At 37.2% G+C, this 23,138-nt stretch overlaps 1 protein-coding gene across 1 annotated transcript in view; it reads right to left on the bottom strand.

The window, feature by feature from the left end:
- Nucleotides 1–20,879, bottom strand: part of LOC127628788 (E3 ubiquitin-protein ligase PDZRN3-B-like) — a 46,839-nt gene extending 25,960 nt beyond the window's left edge. The window contains exons 1-2 of the mRNA XM_052105675.1: nt 20,169–20,879; nt 9,740–9,847 (exon numbers count right to left, since the gene is read on the bottom strand). Coding sequence (XP_051961635.1) covers nt 9,740–9,847; nt 20,169–20,879 — 819 coding nt within the window. The remainder of the gene's footprint in view (nt 1–9,739; nt 9,848–20,168) is intronic.
- Between the last annotated feature and the right edge of the window lie 2,259 nt (nt 20,880–23,138).

Below are 23,138 nucleotides of genomic sequence, written 5' to 3'. Positions count from 1 at the left end.
TCTGCCTGATCTGCTCTGGTCTCCTTGGTCTCCTGGTCATCCACCTGATATGGAGTGGTGGTGGTGTAGTGGAATAAAGCACATAACTGGTAATCAGAAGGTCGCTGGTTCGACCCCCACAGCCACCGCCTGTTGCTCCGGGGGGATTGTCCCTGTAATAAGTGCACTGTAAGTTGCTTTGGATAAAAGCATCTGCCAAATGCATAAATGTAAATGTAAATGATCTGCTCTGGTCTCCTTGGTCTCCTGGCTGTCTGCCTGATCTGCTCTGGTCTCCTTGGCCTCCTGGGTGTCCATCTAATCTTCTCTGGTGTCCTTGGTCTCCTGGCTTCTGTCTGATCTGCTTTGGCTCTGATCTGCTCTGCTCTGGCCCCTTAAACTGCCTTTTTCCCACTTCCCCCCACCCCCTATGGAAGTTTTTTTTTGTGGAGCGTCTGGATTCCGCTCCTTAAAGGTCACGTATTCACTGTTTTTGTGCTTTGCTTTTCTTGTTTAGTTCCTGTTTCCTGTTGGTTTTGTAGTCCTTTGTAGTTTCCTTTCATGACTGTTTTCCCCCTAAATGTTTCCCCAGGTGTTCCTCATTCCCTTGTTTTTCCTTGTGTATTTAAGCCCTTTTTTCTCCTGGTTTCTTTGTCAGTCTACACATGTATTGTTTAATGCTCTGTGCTTGATTCCCTATATTTTGTTTCCTTTTATTCAGAGTTTCTTTGTTTATCTTTGTTTTATTAAAGCTGTGTTTAGATCCTCATTCCTTGTCTGCCTTGTCACAGTCGCATCACACCGAAAAAGACCTGAGGCTGTGATCGCTGCCAAAGGTGCTTCAACTAAGTACTGATTTAAGGGTCTGAATACTTATGTCAATGTGATATTTCAGTTTTTTTATTTTGAATACATTTGCAAAGTTATCAAAAAACGTGTTTTTGTTTTGTCATTATTGGGTGTATGTGGCAGGGCGGAGTGCGGGGACGGGTTGTGATTCTACACACCTTAAAAAAAGCTTATTTAATATTTTATACAGTATATTGAAAGAGTTTGAGGGGCAAAGCCATGGAAGGCGAAGCCGTGAGAGGCTCGAGGCTAAAAGTCCTGGATGATTGGACTCCTTCAGTGGTTCACCATACCAGAGACTCCTCTTACAATGGCTCTGCCCACCCCTCCTCCACCCTTATCAGGCTAATCAAGCCTCAGAGAGGGATAAAGGCCAACTGCGGAGGATTGTGCGGGAGAGAGAGATCATTTATGGACATGTCCGTCATGTGTGTGTGTGTTTGTTTTTGTTTAAGTTAATTGACTGCTTTACAGTGTGGAATGTAGATTGATGTGGGAAAAAAATTAAAGCATTTTAACATAAGGCTACAACATAACAAAATGTGAAAAAATTAAGGGGTCTGAATACTTTATGAATGCACTGTATGTGCCAATAAATATCACAGCTGTCTCTGTAACAGCCCTAGGCTCAGTAAACAGCTGACAAAAGATTTGATCTTTTGTTTATTCAATCAGAAGTCTTTCTGCCTGTCAATCATTGAGCACGTCTACATGCACACCAACACGATAAGTACGCTCTAAAATATATATTTTTTTAAATCTGACAAGACAAGAAATCTGCATTTACATGACATTTGAATTAAATTATTCTCTGCTTTTCACTCCAAATCATGAAGAGGCATGCGCTCAACACGTGTGCCCATTGTATGAGGGTAAGAACGCCGGTTAAGGTGTTTACATGCTATGCAAAATCACCCTAATGGGCAAAAATCAGTTTATACTTAAGCCATTTATGACCTTACACCGATAAAGAAATGCTGTTTATTGCGTTTACATGACCACATGCATTTTTACCATGAAAAACTGTCCGTTTATTAAGAATCCGGAATATATCCAAGAAATACATACAGTATATATTTTTCCTGTCTCTAATTAAAATCATTCAAACAAAACATGTTTTCTTGGGAATGTTGTTTTAATTGGCAATCAATTTATAGGTTTTTCCCATGTCTTCAATTTCACTTTCCATCCAGTCTTTAGTAATCTCCCTTTAACTAACAAAAGTCAGATCCTTCATGATATCATTCATCAGGAAGTGACCTAATTTTTTGAGGGAAACCTACAGCACAAACATCATAAACAATTTTATGAATTCTGTGATGTTTTATATAACATGTTCAGACTGTTAAATGAATAAATAAATTGCTATGACATTAGTAAAATGTGTAAAGTTGGCTTAAAAATATCAAAATTAAATTGTTGACACCCTCATGTGAGTGATGTATGGCCTTTTATAGAAATACTTCCTTAAACTGCAACACAACTATAATAATGTGTTTTGTTTTTATTTTAAAGTTACAGAACTTAAAAGGTGAGGCATAACAGGAATGACAGATATATGCAGTTTTTCATGTTCCCTTCCCAACACTCCATTAATGCATTTTGATCTCAGTCTAAAGGGTTGGATGAAAAGAATATACCTCAATAATAGGAGACTGACTAAGTGGTCAAAACAGTGCCTAAAATGGGCCAAAGCTACCACGTGTCCTCAGCTGGCCCAACAGAACCACATAACACCAACATTTCACATGTCTGTGAAGTTTTGAATTATGCAATCCCAGATATGTCCCCGAAAAAACATTTTTTTAATCAAGACTGAATTAATTGCTGTTTTTATTTTTTTTCATTTTCAGAGTCAAGTAAAACTTTCACTGCAGCTGTGTGTAGTCGCACATCAGATTTCAAGAAAACTACCAATTTAATTCCATCTTTGCTGTGTCAGATAAAGCACATGCTCAAATGAATCTCAAGAAATTAAATAACATTTAAATTTGACATTTAGATAAAAAAAAATAAAAAAAACATCCTGCCATAGGCAAGACCACTTACTTGAAATAACAACTGAACTGCATTATGTAACAAATGCATTATGCAATATTAAAATCAATTGTTAACAGCACAGCATTCAGTCCTAAGACCCAGCGTGAAAGAAATTACGAGTTTGAATTACCTTCATTGCCTGCAGCTTCCTGTTCGGTTTGCTGACCATTGTCAGCAGCCCATTTCCTAATTCCTCTAATCTTTTCATTATCCTTTCTGATGCTTTTTCCTGCATCTTTAATCTCATTCATTATGTAATTAAATTATGCTAAGCAGGAGTTTGAGATTTGAGGAGAAATGCGGTGTCAGGGCTTACATTGCATAAACACAGAGCATAATGATTAAAGGAGGCTTAACACCATTTCTGAACTAAACTGAGAGAAATCGTGAGAGAAATGTAAAGCGCCCAGGTCAAGTGAACATCAGAAAATATCTTAACAAGGGCCTATTGCAGCTGGACAAGGACAACGTTCTTTTTTGGTCCCATAGGCTTTCTCTGATGGATATCTTTTTACCATATTTTAGATGGTAAAAAGAGCACACAAAATCAGAGCAGTCTAAGAATCAGGCTAAAAATTGAAAAACTGTCTTGCTTGTCTCTGTTGCTGTGGTCACTATTCACTTTCATTAGATGGAAAATTGCAACTTTTACTATATTTATTTGCTATAAATAACTCCTTTTGTGTCCCAAAGAAGAAAGAATGTCATACAAGTTCTGAAAAACAAGTGTAAATGTAACATATAAATATAATGTAACTATTCCTTTAAGTTCTATTAACAGGATGCTGAAACAAAACAAAATAAAACAAAACTTAGCAAAAACAAACAAATTGCACCATAGATTATATGCCATTTATTTTTACAATCTTAACTTGCAAATAACCTGGAATATTCTTTTAAGAGGCTTGGCAGATCTAGACTGACACTCTTGACTATTGCTCACACATAACTATCACTATACTACTGCTCATCCTTAGGGTTAGGGACTGGAACAAACACCTAGTCTTACTTGTTAAACTTCACTGCATAACTCGTCCTGCTGCAATGATACCTCAAAACATGTGGATTGTTGAGGAGAGGTGTGCTCTCTTTTTATGCACTCATAGTGTCACAATGTTTGCTTAGTGGATGATAAAATGTCCAAAAATGTCCCTTAACTTACAGTGAAGGTCCGACCCGAGCCATTTCTTAGGACCAGAATATCACAGAGACTCATTTGCCTTGGGTCAGTAGGAATGCACTAGCAACTAGTGGTCGACCGAGATGGGTTTTTTAAATGGCCAATGCCGATGCCAATATCCAGAGAGCAGGGTGGCTAATAGTCTGATACAATGCCGATATATCACACAATTTAATATAGTACATAACAAACATAAAATTGCTAATATATATATATATATATATATTAACTGACATCTGTTTTGAATAAATGGAACCCTTAAGGAAACTGGTCTCCAAACAGTTTGAAAAGCACATTAGGAGGCAGCCTTTTCCAGGTTTCGGACGCAGCCTTGAAGTTGCATTCACGCGATCCAGTGCGAGCAACAGTCTCCTGACAATTTAAATGGCCTGGATCATTTGTGAATGAGGAACTTTTGATGCTGACGAGGTTTTGAACTTTTGAAGCCGAGTGGCTGTGCGATCAGCAAGCTGAGATCACTTCTGTTCCACTCACGTCTGCAGAGCGTTGCTGTTGGATCTACACTCAGCAGCTTTCTCCTTCTCAGCACAGCTTTGTGCAGCTTTGCCCCTGGGCGCTTCGACAGCGCTTCTAAAACAGAATATTTTTCAAAAAGAGTTTATTTGTCTTAAAGAGCACATTGAACAAGGCGTTGAACGTCCTTTTCAGGATGCGTCTTTTTAAAGATGCCCTTCCGCCCCTGTGTAGTTCCTGGATGCGGTTGATATCTCTTCGCTCCTAAAGGTCATAGACGCTGCCTTGTGTGTCTGGGCCGTGATCAGACGGAGGCGGCGTTTGTGGATGGTTCTTCTTCTCACTGCGAGAACTTAACCATGGCAACGTTGCGGTCACGGCTTTCTTTCCTAAAAAGGAACGCTACTCCAGCCGCCCCCCGTCACAGTCGCTCCTTCTTTCCACGGGATTGAGGATGACCCAGCTGACGATGGAGGGGATTTGGGGGAGGGCAGCGGGCTCGGTTTTTCCGGGTAGATCCACATGAACCACCCACCACCCGGCACGCTCGTTGACTTCCATCCAGGCTCCAGGTGAGAGCGGCTCGCCTCACGGCTAGTCTGACTTCTCCCTCGGACCCGCTGAGCTGGATGTCGAATTTGCTGCTGCATCAGAGAGCATCCCGGCGTCTGGACTGGACTGCTGCCTTCGGGTCGGCACGCCCAGTCTTAGGCTGACGCCCAGATGGTCGACATGATTGACCGAGCCGCCTTGAGCATGGGGTTGGACTGGAACCCTCCGTCCTCCTGCAAACCCACCAGGCCAAAGATCTGAACTTGGGTAGTCCTGACCCCCGACGTGCTGCAGGAACTGTTGCTTTGGCACGCAACTGCCTGCCTGCACCTGCGTCAGCAGCTCACGTACATGGTTGTCCAGGGGAGGGACATGCAAATTCTGTCTGCCAATATCTCATTGGCCTTTTCTCAAGTTCAGAGGTAACCGAGGCCTTCAAGAAAGTCCCCTAGTGTTGCTTCATTCGACACAACGTCTCGTTCCCTCCATCAGGGAATGGAGGTTACAACAGTAACCTCGACGATTTTCGTGAGATTTTGGAATGAAATCTTTTTAAATAAGATATCTGCATATTTGCAGATGGCATATAATAGAAGTTTTATTGATATTTGCCTTTCATCATTTGAAAAGATAAAGGGAACTGTTGAGGAGAGACTGTTAAAATACATGCTTCAGAGGAAGATTTATACATTAGATTGATACATTTATACAAGATTTATAGATTTATACACTCTACAGGATTCTGGATCTGCTGAAGTTGTGTGAGGTTGGTTTATTACATATGTTTTAACGTGATATGTGCATATTTGAGACGGTATATGATATTAGTTTTATTGATATTTGCCTTTTTATCATTAGAGAAGACTTAAAAGTTACAGGGAATTGTTGAGGAGCGAGAGAGGGACAATAAAACATGCAAGCACTTAACATTATGAGCTCAAAAGCATCTGCCACAGCTCTGATATGTGGACCATTTAAATGAGACTTTGTTGCACACCCATCTATTATTGTAAAACACACTTGCATGGTGGCGGCGAGTTTTACACAGGCAATCATCACTCACATTTTCTACAGAAGTCTAGAAAGTCTAGATCCAGAAGGAATTTTCTATATCTCCTACTTCCCAAATTCCCTTCTTCCAGCCTAGATTTCCTGTAGGATGTAACGTACCTCCAAATGTGAGATGTGAGTTCAAAGCGTGTTGCACACACATAGCTGGCTAAGATATCATCCCTGTCCTGCAGAAGTTGACCTCCTCGGCTGGTGATCTCAACCTCTGAATTGGCATGCTGTGATTGTTTTCACTGCTCAAGTGTGCCCTTAATGAAAATATCACAGAAGGAATGCTTTCATAGCCACAACCTGAGGGAGGAAAATAACATGCTTGCAGCTGTCATGACAGTGCATACTAACTCAGAAGTTAAATATTTGAATAGTTTGTTTTTCCAGACTTACAGGATATCATCAACATGCTTATGCTTTTACCATCTTCTGTTCAACACAAAAGGAGATATTAGGCAGAATGTTCATTCTCAGTCGCCACTCACTTTCATTGTATGGAAAAAAGATTCAATGAAGGTGAATGGTAAATGAAGTTGTCAGTTCCTAACATTCTGCTTATCTATCTCTGAGTCTGAATCAATTGTTGTTGCTCCACTACACCTTTGCGTACAAAGAGATGCCCTGAGACATCACAAAAGCTAAATGGATGACTTACTGTTTAAAATTAGCTGTTGTGGCTTGTATTCTTTGGGAACACATTGAGAGTGATGCACAGATTTCAAAAGGCACTTTTGCCATTGTTATGTTCATCACTTCAGACCAGAAGCAAAGAGCTCACATGATACAACGTGAGTCAAGACAGAAATCTTCATTCTCTGCTCGTACAAGAGGCCACTCAATGAACACATGAGCAACAACCATTAATGACATGATGATGTTTTTAGTTTTTTATATGTATTGCTACTAGGGCTGTCGATTTAACGTGTTAATTCAGTGCGATTAATTTTACCAAAAATAACACGTTAATAACAATTTATGCAATTAATCGCACTTCCCCCGGAAAATAATAAGGAAGAGTCCTGTGAAATGCAAGCTTGTATTACCACCTGTTTACTCCAGAGGGCAGTAAGTGAAGTTTCAGCTGTATGAGCAACACGCAGTTTATACAGTGAAGAAAACACTTCAGTTGAACAACACAAACATGCATTGCGTTCAAAACACTTGAAGGAGCGCAAATGCGAACTAAGGGATCTCAAGATGTGTTTCAAGATTGAGTATTGAATTATATTTTACTTGACACAGTGACCTAAACATTTTATGTTTACGATGCACCCGAGACACTACACAAGCATGTCTGATGCTGAATTGAGATGGTGAAAAATTTGGAAATTACCCATAAATATTTAATCTTTTTTAAATTTCCTTCAAACGTATTTATAATCTCACTAATTATTTTCTTGTAGAGAGATTTAATTGTGATGTCGATATATTCTGTACATTTTGTGGTCTGCAGGCGGAAACATTTTTTCATTTATTTTGGAGTTGTCCCACCTCGACTTGTTTTTGGTCTGATTTCTGCAAGATTGTTAGAGATCATATTATTCCCAGCTTTCAACTTTGTTTTGAAAATGTTTCGGTTTTTTTTAGCTATGACATGTCTCTTCATAAGGAATATTATTTGATTAATGTTCTTCTTTTGTTGGCAACGTTTAGTATTCATAAATGTAAGTATGGTGGTTATAAACCATAAGTTTCAATTTTTAATTCAGAGATTCAGCAATACCTAAGAATCATTTCCAATTTGAGTAACAAGAAAGCTGTAAAGTGTATTGAAATATGTAAACAATTTGATATTATTATTATTATTAACTGTTTATTTATTTTCCCTTTTGTTGTTGTTTGTTTTAATATACCTCTTGGCTCTAGATGTATATGTTTTGTAAGCATTAATAAAAACAAATAAAAAAAATGTCACCTGACGCAGGTGTAAATTGACGGGTCCTTAAACAAGCCCTCATAATAAATCTCCAACTGACAAATTAACTTGTGAAATGGATTTCTGTGAACTGTATGCCAATGATTGACTTATGATCAATAATATGGTAGTAAACTATACATTGTATTCTAAAGCCGCTTTTTGAATTGTCTTCTCAATGATTAAGAATGTAATGCATTTTAATTATCTGAATTTTATTTATATATATATATAACTGTACAATTATATATTGATATAAATATGTATGATCATTATATATTGAATTATTGTTATATGAGGGGCTGTCTCAGCAAATATTTGTATATGCGATAAATCGTGATTAATTAATCAGGACACCATGTAATTAATTCGATAAAAATTTGTAATCGATTGACAGCCCTAATTGCTACCATTCATACATCAGCACAAAAATTCTGTTAAAACATTTGCTGAAAATGACCTTTTTAAAGCTGAGCAGGAAATCTCAAAAATCTCGCCTGGTCAAAATTTACTCGTCAAGTTCAAGTCAGACAGATACTAAAAGAAGGAAAGACATTATATTTATTTGTATAAAAATTTTACGAAAGCACATAAAAATGTTGTGCGATCTACCAGCATTGCCTTTGCGATCGACTGGTAGATCGCGATCAACTTATTGGGCACCCCTGGTCTAGAGTAATTGCATCAATCCATTCAGAACTGTGTGATTCCCTTCTTCAGACTTTTCCGTCAGAGCATCCTAAACTCATTCGTGCTCAAAATCTTATGGCTTTGTTCACACATAGCATCAACATAGAACTTTAACAGCAAAGTTACAACTTCTTATGTTGGCAAATTGCAGGATCTGTTCAATAAACACATGGATGGAAAATACGGTTACATTTATGGAAAAGGATATATGTGTGAAAGTGCCTATTATGTGCCTTTTATAGACAGCTTTATCTATTTTTAGATGAAAGCATAAGTCACTGCTAGATATGAATGAAAGAAACAGCAGTGCAGTAAGCAAAGTCTAACACCCTTTTTAAAGGGGTCTGCCCAGTGTGAAATCAATCTACAATGGTGCCAACATTGTTAGTCTGACTAGATCTGACAAATCTAACAGACAGAATGTAAAACCGTCACCAGTTGAGGAGCTCAGACTAACGGTATGATGTCTATCTCATTCGGATTTCATCTCTCTAGTGATTGTCTTGGTGACACTATCTGGTGACCCTTTTACACTATCCTCACTACAGGATTAAATTAACTTGCGAACTAATAAATTCTAGATGTGCAAATACCCAGATGTTTAATGCATAAGTAAGCAAAAGTTCCACATGTCATACGTTACATGCTTATGAATTTTATGCCCCAACTCAAACCCCATTTCTAAACCTAACCATAGAGTACAGCCTTTAAGGAAGATTTGAAGCATAAAGAGCATGTTGAGTATGATGGAAAGAAGTATTCTAATTGTCCCATTTTAGAAGGAGACGAGGGAGAGTCACCAGGCTGTTGTAAAAGTCAATACGAATATGAATTCAGACTACCCAAATCGTATGATTACATACGATTTAGCTAGTTTATACAAATCAATATTTCTCAATTCCTCAGTGAGAGTGTGCTGGGTGCTTCAAATCATTTCAATGTGAGCACAATTTCACAGCCAAAAACTAAGCAAATTCTAATCACTGTCACTGGCAAACCTCTAAGATCCTGTCATGAATTTGTAGTCCTCCTTTGTCAGCTGCTCCATTTTCCACAACCTTGGATATATAGATCCCGTCACAGAGATCCCCATGATCCTCTTGTTCCTTAGAAAGAACAAAAAAGTGTCAAAAAACTAAAAATTTACACTCAGTTAGAAATGTATTTCATGTTTCACTAGCTTCAATCGGGTACTTTGCATAAACAAATCAATAAATAGTTTGATGAACTCCCTCTTAAGGAAAGTAAATGGTTTTATCCACCTTGTTTAACGGTACTTAAAGATCCGATGAAGTTTTCTTTCCTGTGATGACGTTAGAGATGGGAAATTGCTTTATAAAGCTTTGAACCCTTTACAAATCTTCTGTTTCAAACCAATATTTTGGAGCATGTATTAAACTGGCCAAATCACTTTACATCGGGGAGTCATCGTGGATTTGTCAATAGTGAAATGTTTTGTAACGTCTTCACGCCTGTCACCGATTCTTCGTGTAATTTGAAAACACTACGACTTCCATGACAAGACAGACAGTTGTGTAATATGAACGGTACCACGAAACGATGTCTTTGAGAGTCGTGTAGTGTGTAGGAAACATTAGCGATGTTTTTTTTTAGATTTGCTGATTGGAATTCAGTACATTTTTAGTTCCCTAATCTTTAAATTCCACCAAAACATACAATATACATACATATTCTGCAAAGATTCTGTATTTAAAGATATTGTAAATTGTCCTAAAAGGAAAAGCTTTGTTTCTCCCATCATTAGTTGACATATTTCTTTTTGAAACAGGACGTTGGGATGGAACATGTCAATGAGAACCAATTACCTTTTTTTTTTTTTAAGTCAAAGCCTTGGAAACCTACTTGCTATTGCTTTTGAGCAGTAGGTGTTTATTTGGGGGAGGAACACTCTCATTCCAGAGAGCATTTTAGTGGACAAAAATGTGGAGTGCAAGATCAGTCATCAGTATTTCTTACCTGTTTCACTTGAATAAAAAGAAATGCACATCTACTAAAAGATTATTTTGTTAACTAAAAGACATGGACTAAAAGCCACAAACTCCAATGTTGATTTCATGGGGTCTTTAAGGGCTAGGGCTCCAACGGTACATGGATCCACGCCAAATTGGATGGATATAGGGCCTTCGGTACAGTACACGCAGTCACACGAATCATTATATATCTTGGCATGCATGAAACCAATATTAAAACAACATGTAACGAACAACACAAACAGCATGGAACTAAAATGAAAACAGATTGCATACAGGACCGTGCGGAACCAGACCTAATAGAACAGAGCATCACACGGTACACTATAAAATGAAGATCTGATTAATGCATGTGAAGATTATACTAGCTAAATCACTATTTTTCCCAACTGTGATGGAACTAACAAAATATAAATATGTCGGACTTAAATAAGCCAGAGTTTGCAGACCCACTGCAGTCTTTTGTGCGGGAGCACAAGAAATTGTGTGGGCGCGGTGAGAAAGTGCGAGCACGAGGTAACCGACCGTGTTCCACAACTGTTACCGGGTCCTTGAATATCGAATAATATGCGATTATGTGCAGCCAGTGGAGTTTCTGGTGCCCCCCAAGGGTATGATGATGCCCCTTAGGGAGTTGGTGCCTTAGGCAGACTGCGTAATATGTGCATAGGGAGCGGCAGTACTATGCTAAAAGACCTGCCCTCTTCACTGATAATGTCAATATTCTAATTTTCCTGAAAGAAAAACTAAAACAATTAAGTGATAAGTACAAGTGGTGAGCTGAAAGGTAAAAGACACAGAAATCTGCACTGCTAATGTCTTAATTTTGTTACAGTTATTACAATTGTCCTTTTATACTTTTATTATTATTTATGTTTTTATATAATGCGCATATAAGAGGTTCTTAAGTTTTGAATTGCATTTTCATTGAAGAAATAGTTCAGTCTTGTATAAATGAGCCTTCACAATAAGAATTGTTGGCCATCAACCAATGTGTTTTCAAAATAAATAATTTAAAGAAAGATTCTTTGTTTTCCCTGCTGTACTGAAACTGTACCGAACCGTGAACACAAAACTGAGGTACGTACTGAACAGTGAATTTTGTGTACCATTGCAGCCCTACTAAAGGCCCTCCACATCTTCATGCATTACACACCTGAAAAAGATTGTAACTATGGCCTTTCAATTAACTGAACAGGTGCTAAAGAGGCAAACAGCTTTTGAGTGTCCTCCACTAGATTAGAGATGAGAAGGCAATGATGTGGAAGCCAAACCCACAGCTTGGCCTCTCCTCTCAACTTGGACACAATGTGAGAATTGAATGGCTCCCACGCTTGTATTTCACACAATGTACTCGAGAGAATTATGAGGAGTTCATAATATGTGAGCTACAATTACCTCTTTAAATGTGGCTTAGTTGCTGATTTTGTTTTTCTTGCTCATAATGGAGGTGTTGATTGAGTTAGGAATGACTGCACAAGTGCATTTTAAGGCTAAAAGACCAACTAACCCTCTTAATCCATGTGTTCCATTACACTATACTTTTTCTATTGTTACAAGTGGTATGCCTTGATATTAAAAGGATCATGTCATAAGGAATTCAGCTTTCCTTGATCTTTTGACATGAATTGTATTCCATTCATTGTAATATCAAAACATACTATAAGAGGGGCCTGTAATAAGCAAGTATTGATGCTGACTACCACCCCTGGAGTTGCGAGTTTGAATCCACGGCGTGCTGAGTGACTCCAGCCAGGTCTCCTAAGCAACCAAATTGGTCCGGTTGCTAGGGAGGGTAGAGTCGCATTGGGTAACCTCTTGTGGTCGCTATAATATGGTTTGCTCTTGGTTGGGCGTGTGGTGAGTTGTGTTTGGATGCCGCGGAGAATAGCGTGAAGCCTCCACATGGGCTATGTCTCCGTGGTGACGCGCTCAACAAGCCACGTAATAAGATGCGCGGATTGACGGATAGATGCGAAGGCAACTGAGATTCATCCTCCGCCACCCAGATTGAGGTGAGTCACCACGCCACCATGAGGACTTGGAGCGCATTGGGAATTGGCCATTCCAAATTGGAGAGAAAAAAAACATACTATAAATTTCAGAGCTCAAAACTTGTTGAAACCAAGCTACCAAAATGACTCTTCTTCCTCCACATTGTGATGTCACACTGTGGTAGATATTTGCACAACAACACATCAACTACTACTTTACCGGACTTCCGGCAAGATGGCGAGCTAGGCACACATGTTTTGCTGAGCTCTGGCAGAACTATTTCAATTTATACTTTTTTTATTGCTACCTTCTCATAAACCAGTCTCAGAAACTTAATGACCAATTAAACACGTTACTATTGCATTCATTTGTTTTTGATACGCTCTAAATTGAAAGAGTAAACTTTGACGGGAACATGGCCCATTCAGCAAACAAAGCCCAAAGTGTACCCATGGAAATGGATCATAATTACGGACGAGAGAACCCAAAGGAAAGACGACGGGATGCTTCTCACATTACTCCAACCAAAACTCCTCAAAAAAAGGTAAAACCAGACGAGTGTGAAATCTCCAATGCAGCTTTGCTGCAGGCGATTAACTCCTTAAAGGTAAGATTCGACTCTCAAGATAGAACGCTGGAAGACATCGCAGACAAAATTAGACAAAACAGCATCATGATTGTGAACATTTCCAAATCAGTAGAGTTTAATGCAGCGGAGATTAAGGAATACAAGCAAAAATATGCCTTCTTGGAAAAGAAAACCGCAGTTCTTGAGAAGTCTAATGAGGATTTAAGGTTGAAAACGTCCGAGCTTGAGCGTTATAAGCGGAGATGGAATCTTCGTATTAAAGGGATGAAAGAGCATGTTGACGAGGATGCACGGAAAGAGGTGACCGAACTCTTGGGTACCATAGCTCCACATCTGGCACAGAAGTTGGAAGACCGGATTGGAAAAAAGGAGAGTGGAAGACACCGTCAAATGATTGTTCAGTTCACCATGCGTAAATATAGAGACGAATTCTGGAAGACTACAAAGAACTCGCAGCTGTGCACTGAACGTGGAATCAGGTTCGCGGAGGATCTGTCAGCCGAGGACCGGAGTGCTCGTGCAGCTCTTTGGCCGCTCATCCAGGAAGCCAGAAGCGCCGGAAAGAAGGCGTACTATCGCGGTCCTTTGGGATACATCGACGGCCGTTTAATCTCAACTACAAATCAAAGTGTGGGCTGATTACTGCCATGAAACAATGAAGAGGCTGTAAGCTATAAAAACTGAATATAAAATGTATCTGCCAGAGCATCAGTTCATATTATTTTGTTTAATTTTGTGTTAAATCCTTATAACCAGAGTTATTCTATTCCCAAAAGGGTTTGTTAATGGTGTTTTGTTAATATTGTTTTTTTTCTTGTTCTATGTTTAAACTTACTAGCTGCATTTCTTTTCTTTCACTAAATGTTAGGGGTCTAAGAGACAGTACAAAAAGAAAAGCTACATTTCTGTTTTGTAAAGAAAGAAAAGCTCAATGTGTTCTTTTGCAGGAAACTCATTCATGTGGCAGTGATCGTACTTTTTGGTCTAGTCAGTAGGGTGAACCAATTTTATTTGCTCATGGCACAACTCGCTCAGGAGGTGTTTCTTTTCTGTTTAACAATTTTCCTGGGAAACTTGTCGAGTCAAGATCTAGCTTGGATGGACACTGGTTATTTTGCATTCAAAAAATTGAAAATTGTTACATTATCTTAGGAAATGTGTATGGTTATAACAAATTTATCCCAAAACAAATCTTTAATTTCAGAAATGTCACTGATATTAGAGGAAATGAAAACAAAGTATGCTACTGATTTTATAATATTGGGTGGTGACTTTAATATGGTGAATGATGAGTGGTTAGATAGGTCGCCAACTAAATATAATGTAAATCATTACAATTTATTATTACAAAACTTTTGTAATAATCAAGGTTTAATAGATCCCTGGCGTGAGTCAAACCCCTATTTAAGACAGTTTTCTTGGTTTAAACCTGATGCTTCTTGCAAGTCCCGAATTGATTTTTGGTTAATTTCACATAGTTTTTTGCCTTATCAAACTATATCTAGTATATCGGCAGCTCCCCTAACAGATCACTGTTCAATTGAATTGATGATATATCATAAAAATAAACCTTTCCGTAACAAGGGTTATTGGAAGTTTAACTCTAACCTTCTTAGAAATGAAGATTATATGAAATTGGTTAAAGATACTGTTTTAAATATTTTGAATGATAATAGCTTGGTTTCCTGGACAAGTACATGGGAATTCTTTAAATACAAAGTTCGACAGTTATCTATCTCTTATAGTAAACAGCTAAACAAATCGTATACTTTAAAAGAGACCTCTGTTATTAAAGAGATAAATTAATATTCTAACAAATTAATTGATGATAGATCAAGGTTGTTATTTTTGCAATCACAGTTGGATGAAATCTATATGAGAAAAGCTAAGGGAGCATACATTAGATCAAGAGCTAAGTGGATGGAAAAAGGGGAGAAAAACTCTGCTTAAAAAGCGGCAAGAAAGAAACTCTGTTAAAACATTAGTTATTAATGGGACCGAGTGTTCTAATTCACAACTGATAGCTAAAGAAATCGCCAACTTTTATCAGGATTTATATTCTTCATCCTCTTCAATATTAGACCCTAATTCCCTTTTTGACAAAATTGGAGAATTTGTTCCTCATATAGATGATCAATTCAAAACAATATGTGATGCAGATTTAACAATTGAAGAGCTTGATTCTGCTGTTATGTGTCTGTCATTGGATAAATCACCTGGCCCAGATGGTATTACGTCTAATTTTTATCGCCATTTTTGGGATTTATTAAGGGAATTTGTTTTTGCAGTTTTTCAGGAAATTACTAAAGTCGTGGTTTTGCCTAATTCAATGAGACAAGGCCTAATCACACTTATTCCCAAACCAGGAAAAGACTCTAGATTGTTGGACAATTTACGACCTATAACTTTGCTAAACACTGACTATAAATTACTAACCCACATATATAATAATCGATTGAAACTTGGTTTATCCAAAATTATTGGGGAGACACAAACTGGATTCATTAGAGGCCGATCTATACATAACAACATTCGATTGGTTTTGGACTTGCTGGAATATAATCAAGAAATTGAGGATGATGGGGTTATATTATTTTTAGATTTTTATAAAGCCTTTGATATGTTAGAACATTCGTTTATTTTTAAATGTTTGAAAATGTATGGGTTTGGTGAAAATTTTTGTAATATTATTCAGTTATTTTACACAAATACCAATAGTTCAGTGGTCCTACCAACAGGTACTTCACCCAGATTTGATATCAAGAGATTGACTCACCCTCATTGTTTATTCTGGCTACAGAGATGTTGGCTCTCTTAATTAAAAACTCAAGTATTAAAAAATTAAATGTGTTTGGACAGGAAATTATACTTAGTCAATTGGCTGACGATACAACATTATTTTTAAAAGGTCTTGATCAGGTTCCTAAAGTAATTGAGATAGTTAGCTATTTTTCTAAATTCTCAGGTTTAAAACTTAATATTGCCAAATGTGAAATTATTACCATACGTGAATGCCCTCTTAAAATTGCATATAATATTCGATTAAGTCGACTATCAAATATTTAGGCATAAACATTTCTAAGGATGAAGTCATGATGGAAAAGCAAAACGTCTGGAACAGATGGAATGAATGCAAAGGCAGGCTTGATGCATGGATGCAAAGGGATTTGTCTATCTTTGGAAGGATTTATTTAACTAAAATGGAAAGTCTCTCTAGGTGTATCTATCCTGCATCTTGCCTCTCTATTTCTAATAGAGCTATTAAGACCATTAATCAAATTAATTTCAATTATATATGGAGAAAACGTGTGCACTATATAAAGAGGGCACGACTTATACAAGATTATGAAAATGGTGGATTACAAGCCTTTGACTTCGATTGTATAAATGGTATGTTAAAGGTCAAATGGCTAAAATTTTTTATAACAAATGAAAATAGTTTCTGGTTTTGCATTCCCAGAGGTATATTTAGAAAATTGGGTGGAATTGATTTTCTATTGAGATGTGACACTGTTTCCAGACTGCCAATCAAATTATCTTCCAGACAGATTTTATTATATTGGAAGTTATTATATAACCACAACTTTTCTCCACATAGAATCCCAATATGGAACAATAGATTTATTGTTTCTAAATATAAGTCTCTATGTGTTCTTGAGTGGCTTGAGAAAGGTATTTGGTCAGTTCTTCACTTGATAGATGAAGACGGGAGATTGTTAACTTTTAAAGACTTTTGTGCTAAATATAATATACAATGTGAACGCAAACATTTTGAGCGTGTCTTAAATGCGATTCCAAAAAGTTTTATAAATCTTGTACAAAACACTTCTGTCCACATATTTGATGGACCTTGTGAGCTTCCATCCCTTCTCTTCAATGGTAATGACCTCAGAGCAATGCTTCCCAACAAACTTATCCGCTCTTGTTTCAATTCTATAGTATATCCGACACTTCTGTATAATAACTGTGTTTTGCAATCTTATGATAAACAAACTATTAGAAAATTGCGAACACAGTATATTAGCTTTCCAGTGGCTCCTAAAGCTAAGGAAACTCATTTTAAAATATTCAATGGGATACCCGTCAAGTGAATTTTTAAGACAACGATTTAATTTTGAAGTAAATGCCTGTACTTTTTGTCAAATTGACATAGAGACAACTGATCATCTTTTTTTTTCTTGTCTGTCTTCAAATACTTTTTGGGAAAATATGTCTTATTGGTTGGAATCTAAGATTCAGTCACTGCCCACTTTTGCTAGGAAACATGTTATGTTTGGAGTGTTGTTGGACGAGAAAAGAAATGAATTTCTTATTAATGTAATGTTGATACTGGGCACATTTTTTATTCACAAGTCAAAATGTATGAAGACGAAACCTTATTTTTCTATATTTAAAAGAGACTTAATTTGTAATTTCTTTCCAGCGTTGGAATGTATGAAAAGTAAAAAGGCCCAGAAATTGGCTGGAATAATAAGAGACCTTGAGCTCTTAAAAGAGGAATAAAGTGACCCCTCTGTATTTGCATTTTTATTTTATATAAGTTTATTTATTTTTTTATTTTTTTATTTTAACTGATATGTGCCTTGCCTAATACTTATTTATCTGTACTTACCAATGCCATTATAGATGTATTCTGTTTTTTTGTTCTGTTCTTGTGTTCAAAAAAAAAAAAAAAAAAAACTACTACTGTACCATATCACTTCCATAGCCCCGCCCAGCAGTGGTGAGCAGTGAGATGGTAATGAGAGAGAGCAGGTATTGAATATTCCTTTAATCAACTCGAACAACAGTGAAGATCATAAACAAGCCTTTCATCCCAAAATATATGTGAAACTTTCAGTAATTCTCATAAGTTATATAAACCTGCAACATTATATAAAATTATTTTACATTACGCCAAATCAATGTAATACCTTGGCACTAAAATTTGTGTACCACGGTATTTTATGGTACTCCAAGGTACTTTCATAAACACCAGTACCATGGAAGGTGTTTTGGAAAGTGCTTTGGTTGTTTTTGTTGTTATTTAGAAAATGAACCCTGAGAGCATTTAGCCTTGTTCCACTTTATCACTAAACTTAGACAATGGAGGATTATTCTCTTATAGCATGCATAAGTCTGATTTCATTATGTACAGATGAAAAAGCCTGTAAGGTTAAATCCATATTTGCAAATATTCCTTATGACAGACATGAAAATGTCAGTGTGGATTGTACACATCCTGCTGCTCTACACCTCGGCAGCTGGGTTTGATCAGCTGTCATAAAGCAGATGTGCCCTGATGAGAAGCAAGGCGAGGCTTGTGACATTTCTCTTCTTTACGAATGACAGACTTAAGATAGCCTTAAAACTTGTGAACTTAAGTGACTTGTCTATCAAAAATTCTTAGCATTGGCATTCCCCGTTGCAACAGCAGCTGCAGGCAGGAATCAGTCATATTGAGTGAGAACAGTATCATGAGCTCTTGATTAGTGAAGCACATGTGTGACTCATCCAGAATGAACAGAGACAAGAAGTGATTGTTTGTTTTTGTACTTAAGTCTGGAAGGCATTCCACCAGTCAACTTCATTAAACTTACATATTTAGGCTAGTTTGTTGTCTTCACAATGTATTCACAGATAGCTTGCATAAGATGGGAGACAGTGTAACCACACATAAATGTTTAAATATGAATAAACTGAGGTTGATCAAGTTTTATATCTCTTGTTCACATCTAGATCATTAGTTCAAGATCATTAGATCTGCATCATGTGTGAAATTACTGTGAAAATAAACTTCGAGAAGATGGAGTTTTAAGGCAGAAAATATCACAGTTAAAAAAATGTGGATTTCTGGTCCAGTGGAAGTTATAAATCTTGAATTAAATTGGCAACTTCACAAATAGTGAGGATTTTAACTCACATGTTGTAAATGCTTAATAAATACACTTGTTCATACTTAAATTAATCAAACATTTAAAATGCCCTAATTCATGATTTATGCACAATGCAGCAAAAATAGACTTTTACAGTGAGATTAAAAGGAGGGATTATGTCATTTTATGCTAATATATATTACTGTAATGGCTTGACTCATTTCTGTCACTTTCCTTGTCACCTCGATGTCAAAAGATGTTGCTATTCGAGTGCTGTCCCAACTTACTTAGTCCTAGTCACCTAAAGTCCTCTGCAAAAACACTTATCAGATCTCCATGCTCATTCACAGCATATATCAAATAATACAACCTGATGACCATTAAACCATATACTGAATTTTAAGTAGGTTTCTAATGTTGGCAACACCTTAATACAATTTTCATATGTGTCCACTTTACATTAAGCTGCATTTTCATAGGTAACTAATATTGAATAGGTGTTAATAAGCATTTATAACGTGAAGTATAATGGCTCGCTACATTATAAGTTAAATATTCCATGAAATATGCCCTTTTTATTAATGTTGTTATAACTTCGTATCAATGCTTATTAGTCATTAATAACCCCCTTTATAAATGTTTAGTTAGTAGAGGGATCATTGATGTAAATGTTACCCCTATTAGCTTACCAGAATTAAGCTATATGCTTACAGTCATTTCTGCAGCTATTTTATTACTGTGGCCCCAATGAATATTTGGTCACACCTAAAATGTAAGAATTCCATTGTATTAGATGCAAAATATCAAACCAAGCGGCATCTGCAAACAAAGTTTGGCTTAAGTGCCCAAATATTTTCGTAACTACTGTATATAAACTTAAACAGATACGTATTTAAAAAAATCTTTATAAACTATAAACTATAAACAGACTGCCCTTGTAAGAGGTTCTTGGTCTCACTTCATTAACGCCTACTCTCCACACATGATATATATTTACCTGATTCAGAGGGCTCCAGGTGTTTGACAGGGCGTCAATCCAGCTCTTGTACTCGGTGATCTTCTTCTGAAAGCTCTGCGCTGTCATGTGCAGCACGCAGCAGAGCGCAGATAGTTTGGAAAGGAGAGAACTCTCCCTGTTACTGAACCTCAAGGACTGGCGCTTCAGCTTCCTCTCCAAATCCTGCACTTTGGCAAGGAGAATCCCATTTCGCATCTGAAGCGCTCGGAGACAACAGTGGCCCTCCGACTCCTCCTTGAGGGTGAGCATCAGCCCGCATCCATCCTGACAGACTACCACCGGTCTGTACTCGCATTTATCACGCAAATGTGATGCCACGTCCTTCAGACTGACCACCACGTCGCATCCTTTATTTCTGCATGTAACCGGAGAGAAGGTGCACATTTCTGCGTGCTCCGGCAGATGTTGGAGCTTCATAATTCTATCGCAGCCTCGTTCGCTGTGATCGCATTTGATATCCAGTTTGAGAATGATGTTTTTTAGGGGCAGAACGTGGTTCAGCTCTTTGGTGGAGATCTTCTGACACTGGACAGGGCAGATGTTGGATTTGGAGAGCCACTGGAGTACGCAAGCAGCGCAGAAAACATGTCCACAAGGAGTGGTAAGAGGATCCTCTAAAACTTTCCCACACAGTTTACAGATTAATTCAGGATCCACGGGACTCTCAAAACGTTCAAGATCAAAGCCCATGTTCTTAACATGAAGTATTAGGACGATTCAGCAACGTGGAGTGAGACGGTCATGACTGGTACGTATTAGACAGGAAAATAGCTTTTAACCACTACCAAGATAGCAGAGTTTCGCTCAGGACTGAAGGCGTGCGCTACCGTAATGACTCCAAGAGCAGAGCATAGCAACATGAGACCAGCGTGAATGAACACTTGACGAAAGAATGCAACCATTTGATGACAATGACAATGTCATCACATGTAACATATCATTTCAATTGTTAAATTATAATTTGTTCTATCTATCTATCTATCTATCTATCTATCTATCTATCTATCTATCTATCTATCTATCTATCTATCTATCTATCTATCTATCTATCTATCTATCTATCTATCTATCTATCTATCTATCCATCCATCCATCCATCCATCCATCCATCCATCCATCTATCTATCTATCCATCCATCCAGTATATGTATATACTATATACTATATACGATATACAGTATAATAGGACATATAATTTTTAGACTCTCAAACATTCCTTTTGCAAACAGAATAGAATATAATAGAATAGAAGTACAGGAACCGTACAACAGATGGTGTGGCCCCCACACAGCCTCCCACTGAACATCAAGTCAGTCTTGGATTACATGAAGAGACAGAAGCAATTGAAATAGGATAATTAGAAGAAGCTTGGAACATCTTATCTGCCAACACCCAAGAAATTATTTTTACAGGTGTACCTAGGTGAATTGGTGCTGTTGTGAAGGCAAAGGCTGTCACACCAAATACTGATTTAGCCTTTTATATTTACTGGACATTGATTGATAAAGGAAAATATTTATGAGATTATCTTTCAAAATCCTTGCAATGCAACCATTTTTCACAAGTGCCTAAAACTTTTGCATAGCACGCACACACACACACACACACACACACACACACACACACACACACACACACACACACACACACACACACACACACACGTTGTGATTCCATGTTTTATGGGGACTTTCCATAGACATAATGGTTTTTATACTGTACAAACTTTATATTCTATCCCCTAAACCCAACCCTACCCCTAAACCTAACCCTCACAGAAAACTTTCTGCATTTTTACATTTTCAAAAAACATAATTTAGTATGATTTATAAGCTGTTTTCCTCATGGGGACCGTCAAAATGTCCCCTCAAGGTCAAAAATTTCGGGTTTTACTATCCTTATGGGGACATTTGGTCCCCACAAAGTGATAAATACACGCCACACACACACACACACACACACACACACACACACACACACACACACACACACACACACACACACACACACACCTGTATATACTGTTCAAAATTCAGAAAAAAACTATCCAGACATTATCTGGTTAAAATGACCTTCGTCAGTGATTGGTTGCAAGAAATTTGAGAAATTAAATATTTGTGTGTGGATATCACTTGGTGTGATATTTTGTTATTTACAGTATGTAGGGAAATCCATTATTTTAGGACTGTTTAAAATACTTAGCACACAGCTTTATATCAACATCATGTAACCACTGAAAAATAAACTTTTACATGCATGTTTAAGACCTATTTAACTGCAGATATTAGTATAGGATGGGAATTTTTGCCTTATTTCATGAGCTCATTTGAGGAATGCACAGGCACTATAACTGCACTTATCAGGTCTGTATTTATAAAGCATTAACACTTGCTTGATTCCTATGTGTAGATACAGGAATGTATACATTTTTCATCACAGAGTCAAATGGTAGTAAAAGTGTTGGGATAAGCTGACTTGTTCTCTCAAATGAATTGAGTAATAGTATCTCCAAAACTTGTGTAATTACTTAAATTCACTTAACTTGGTGTTTATATAGGATGAACATATCTATTTAAGTTAAGGTTACGAGTTGCAAGAAGACTCAAGTGACTTAACTCAGATTTGCTATTAAAATGTTGTTGTTTCAACTTAAAAATGTTAATTGAATGGACTCAAATTTAGGTAATACAATTACACAGCTTCAATAATGAAGATAACTGATTCTAGGTCAATCATTAGGCTATATAAAATTATTTATCCACAAAAAAAGCATATGAATGTACTTAAGTTGCACATGCACAAGAAGAACTGAGATAGTGTTAACAGGGTCCAACTTGATCAAATGAGACAGACCACTCTAATGGTGTCATCCCATGAAACAACTATTAAAAAGAACATAAATACTACAAAAGAGTTAAAACCTGTATTAATGTTTAATAACAAATATTT

This window comes from Xyrauchen texanus, chromosome 35 (genome assembly GCF_025860055.1).
Source record: "Xyrauchen texanus isolate HMW12.3.18 chromosome 35, RBS_HiC_50CHRs, whole genome shotgun sequence".
Taxonomy (NCBI): domain Eukaryota; kingdom Metazoa; phylum Chordata; class Actinopteri; order Cypriniformes; family Catostomidae; genus Xyrauchen; species Xyrauchen texanus.
This window is presented reverse-complemented; position numbering and strand designations above follow the sequence as displayed.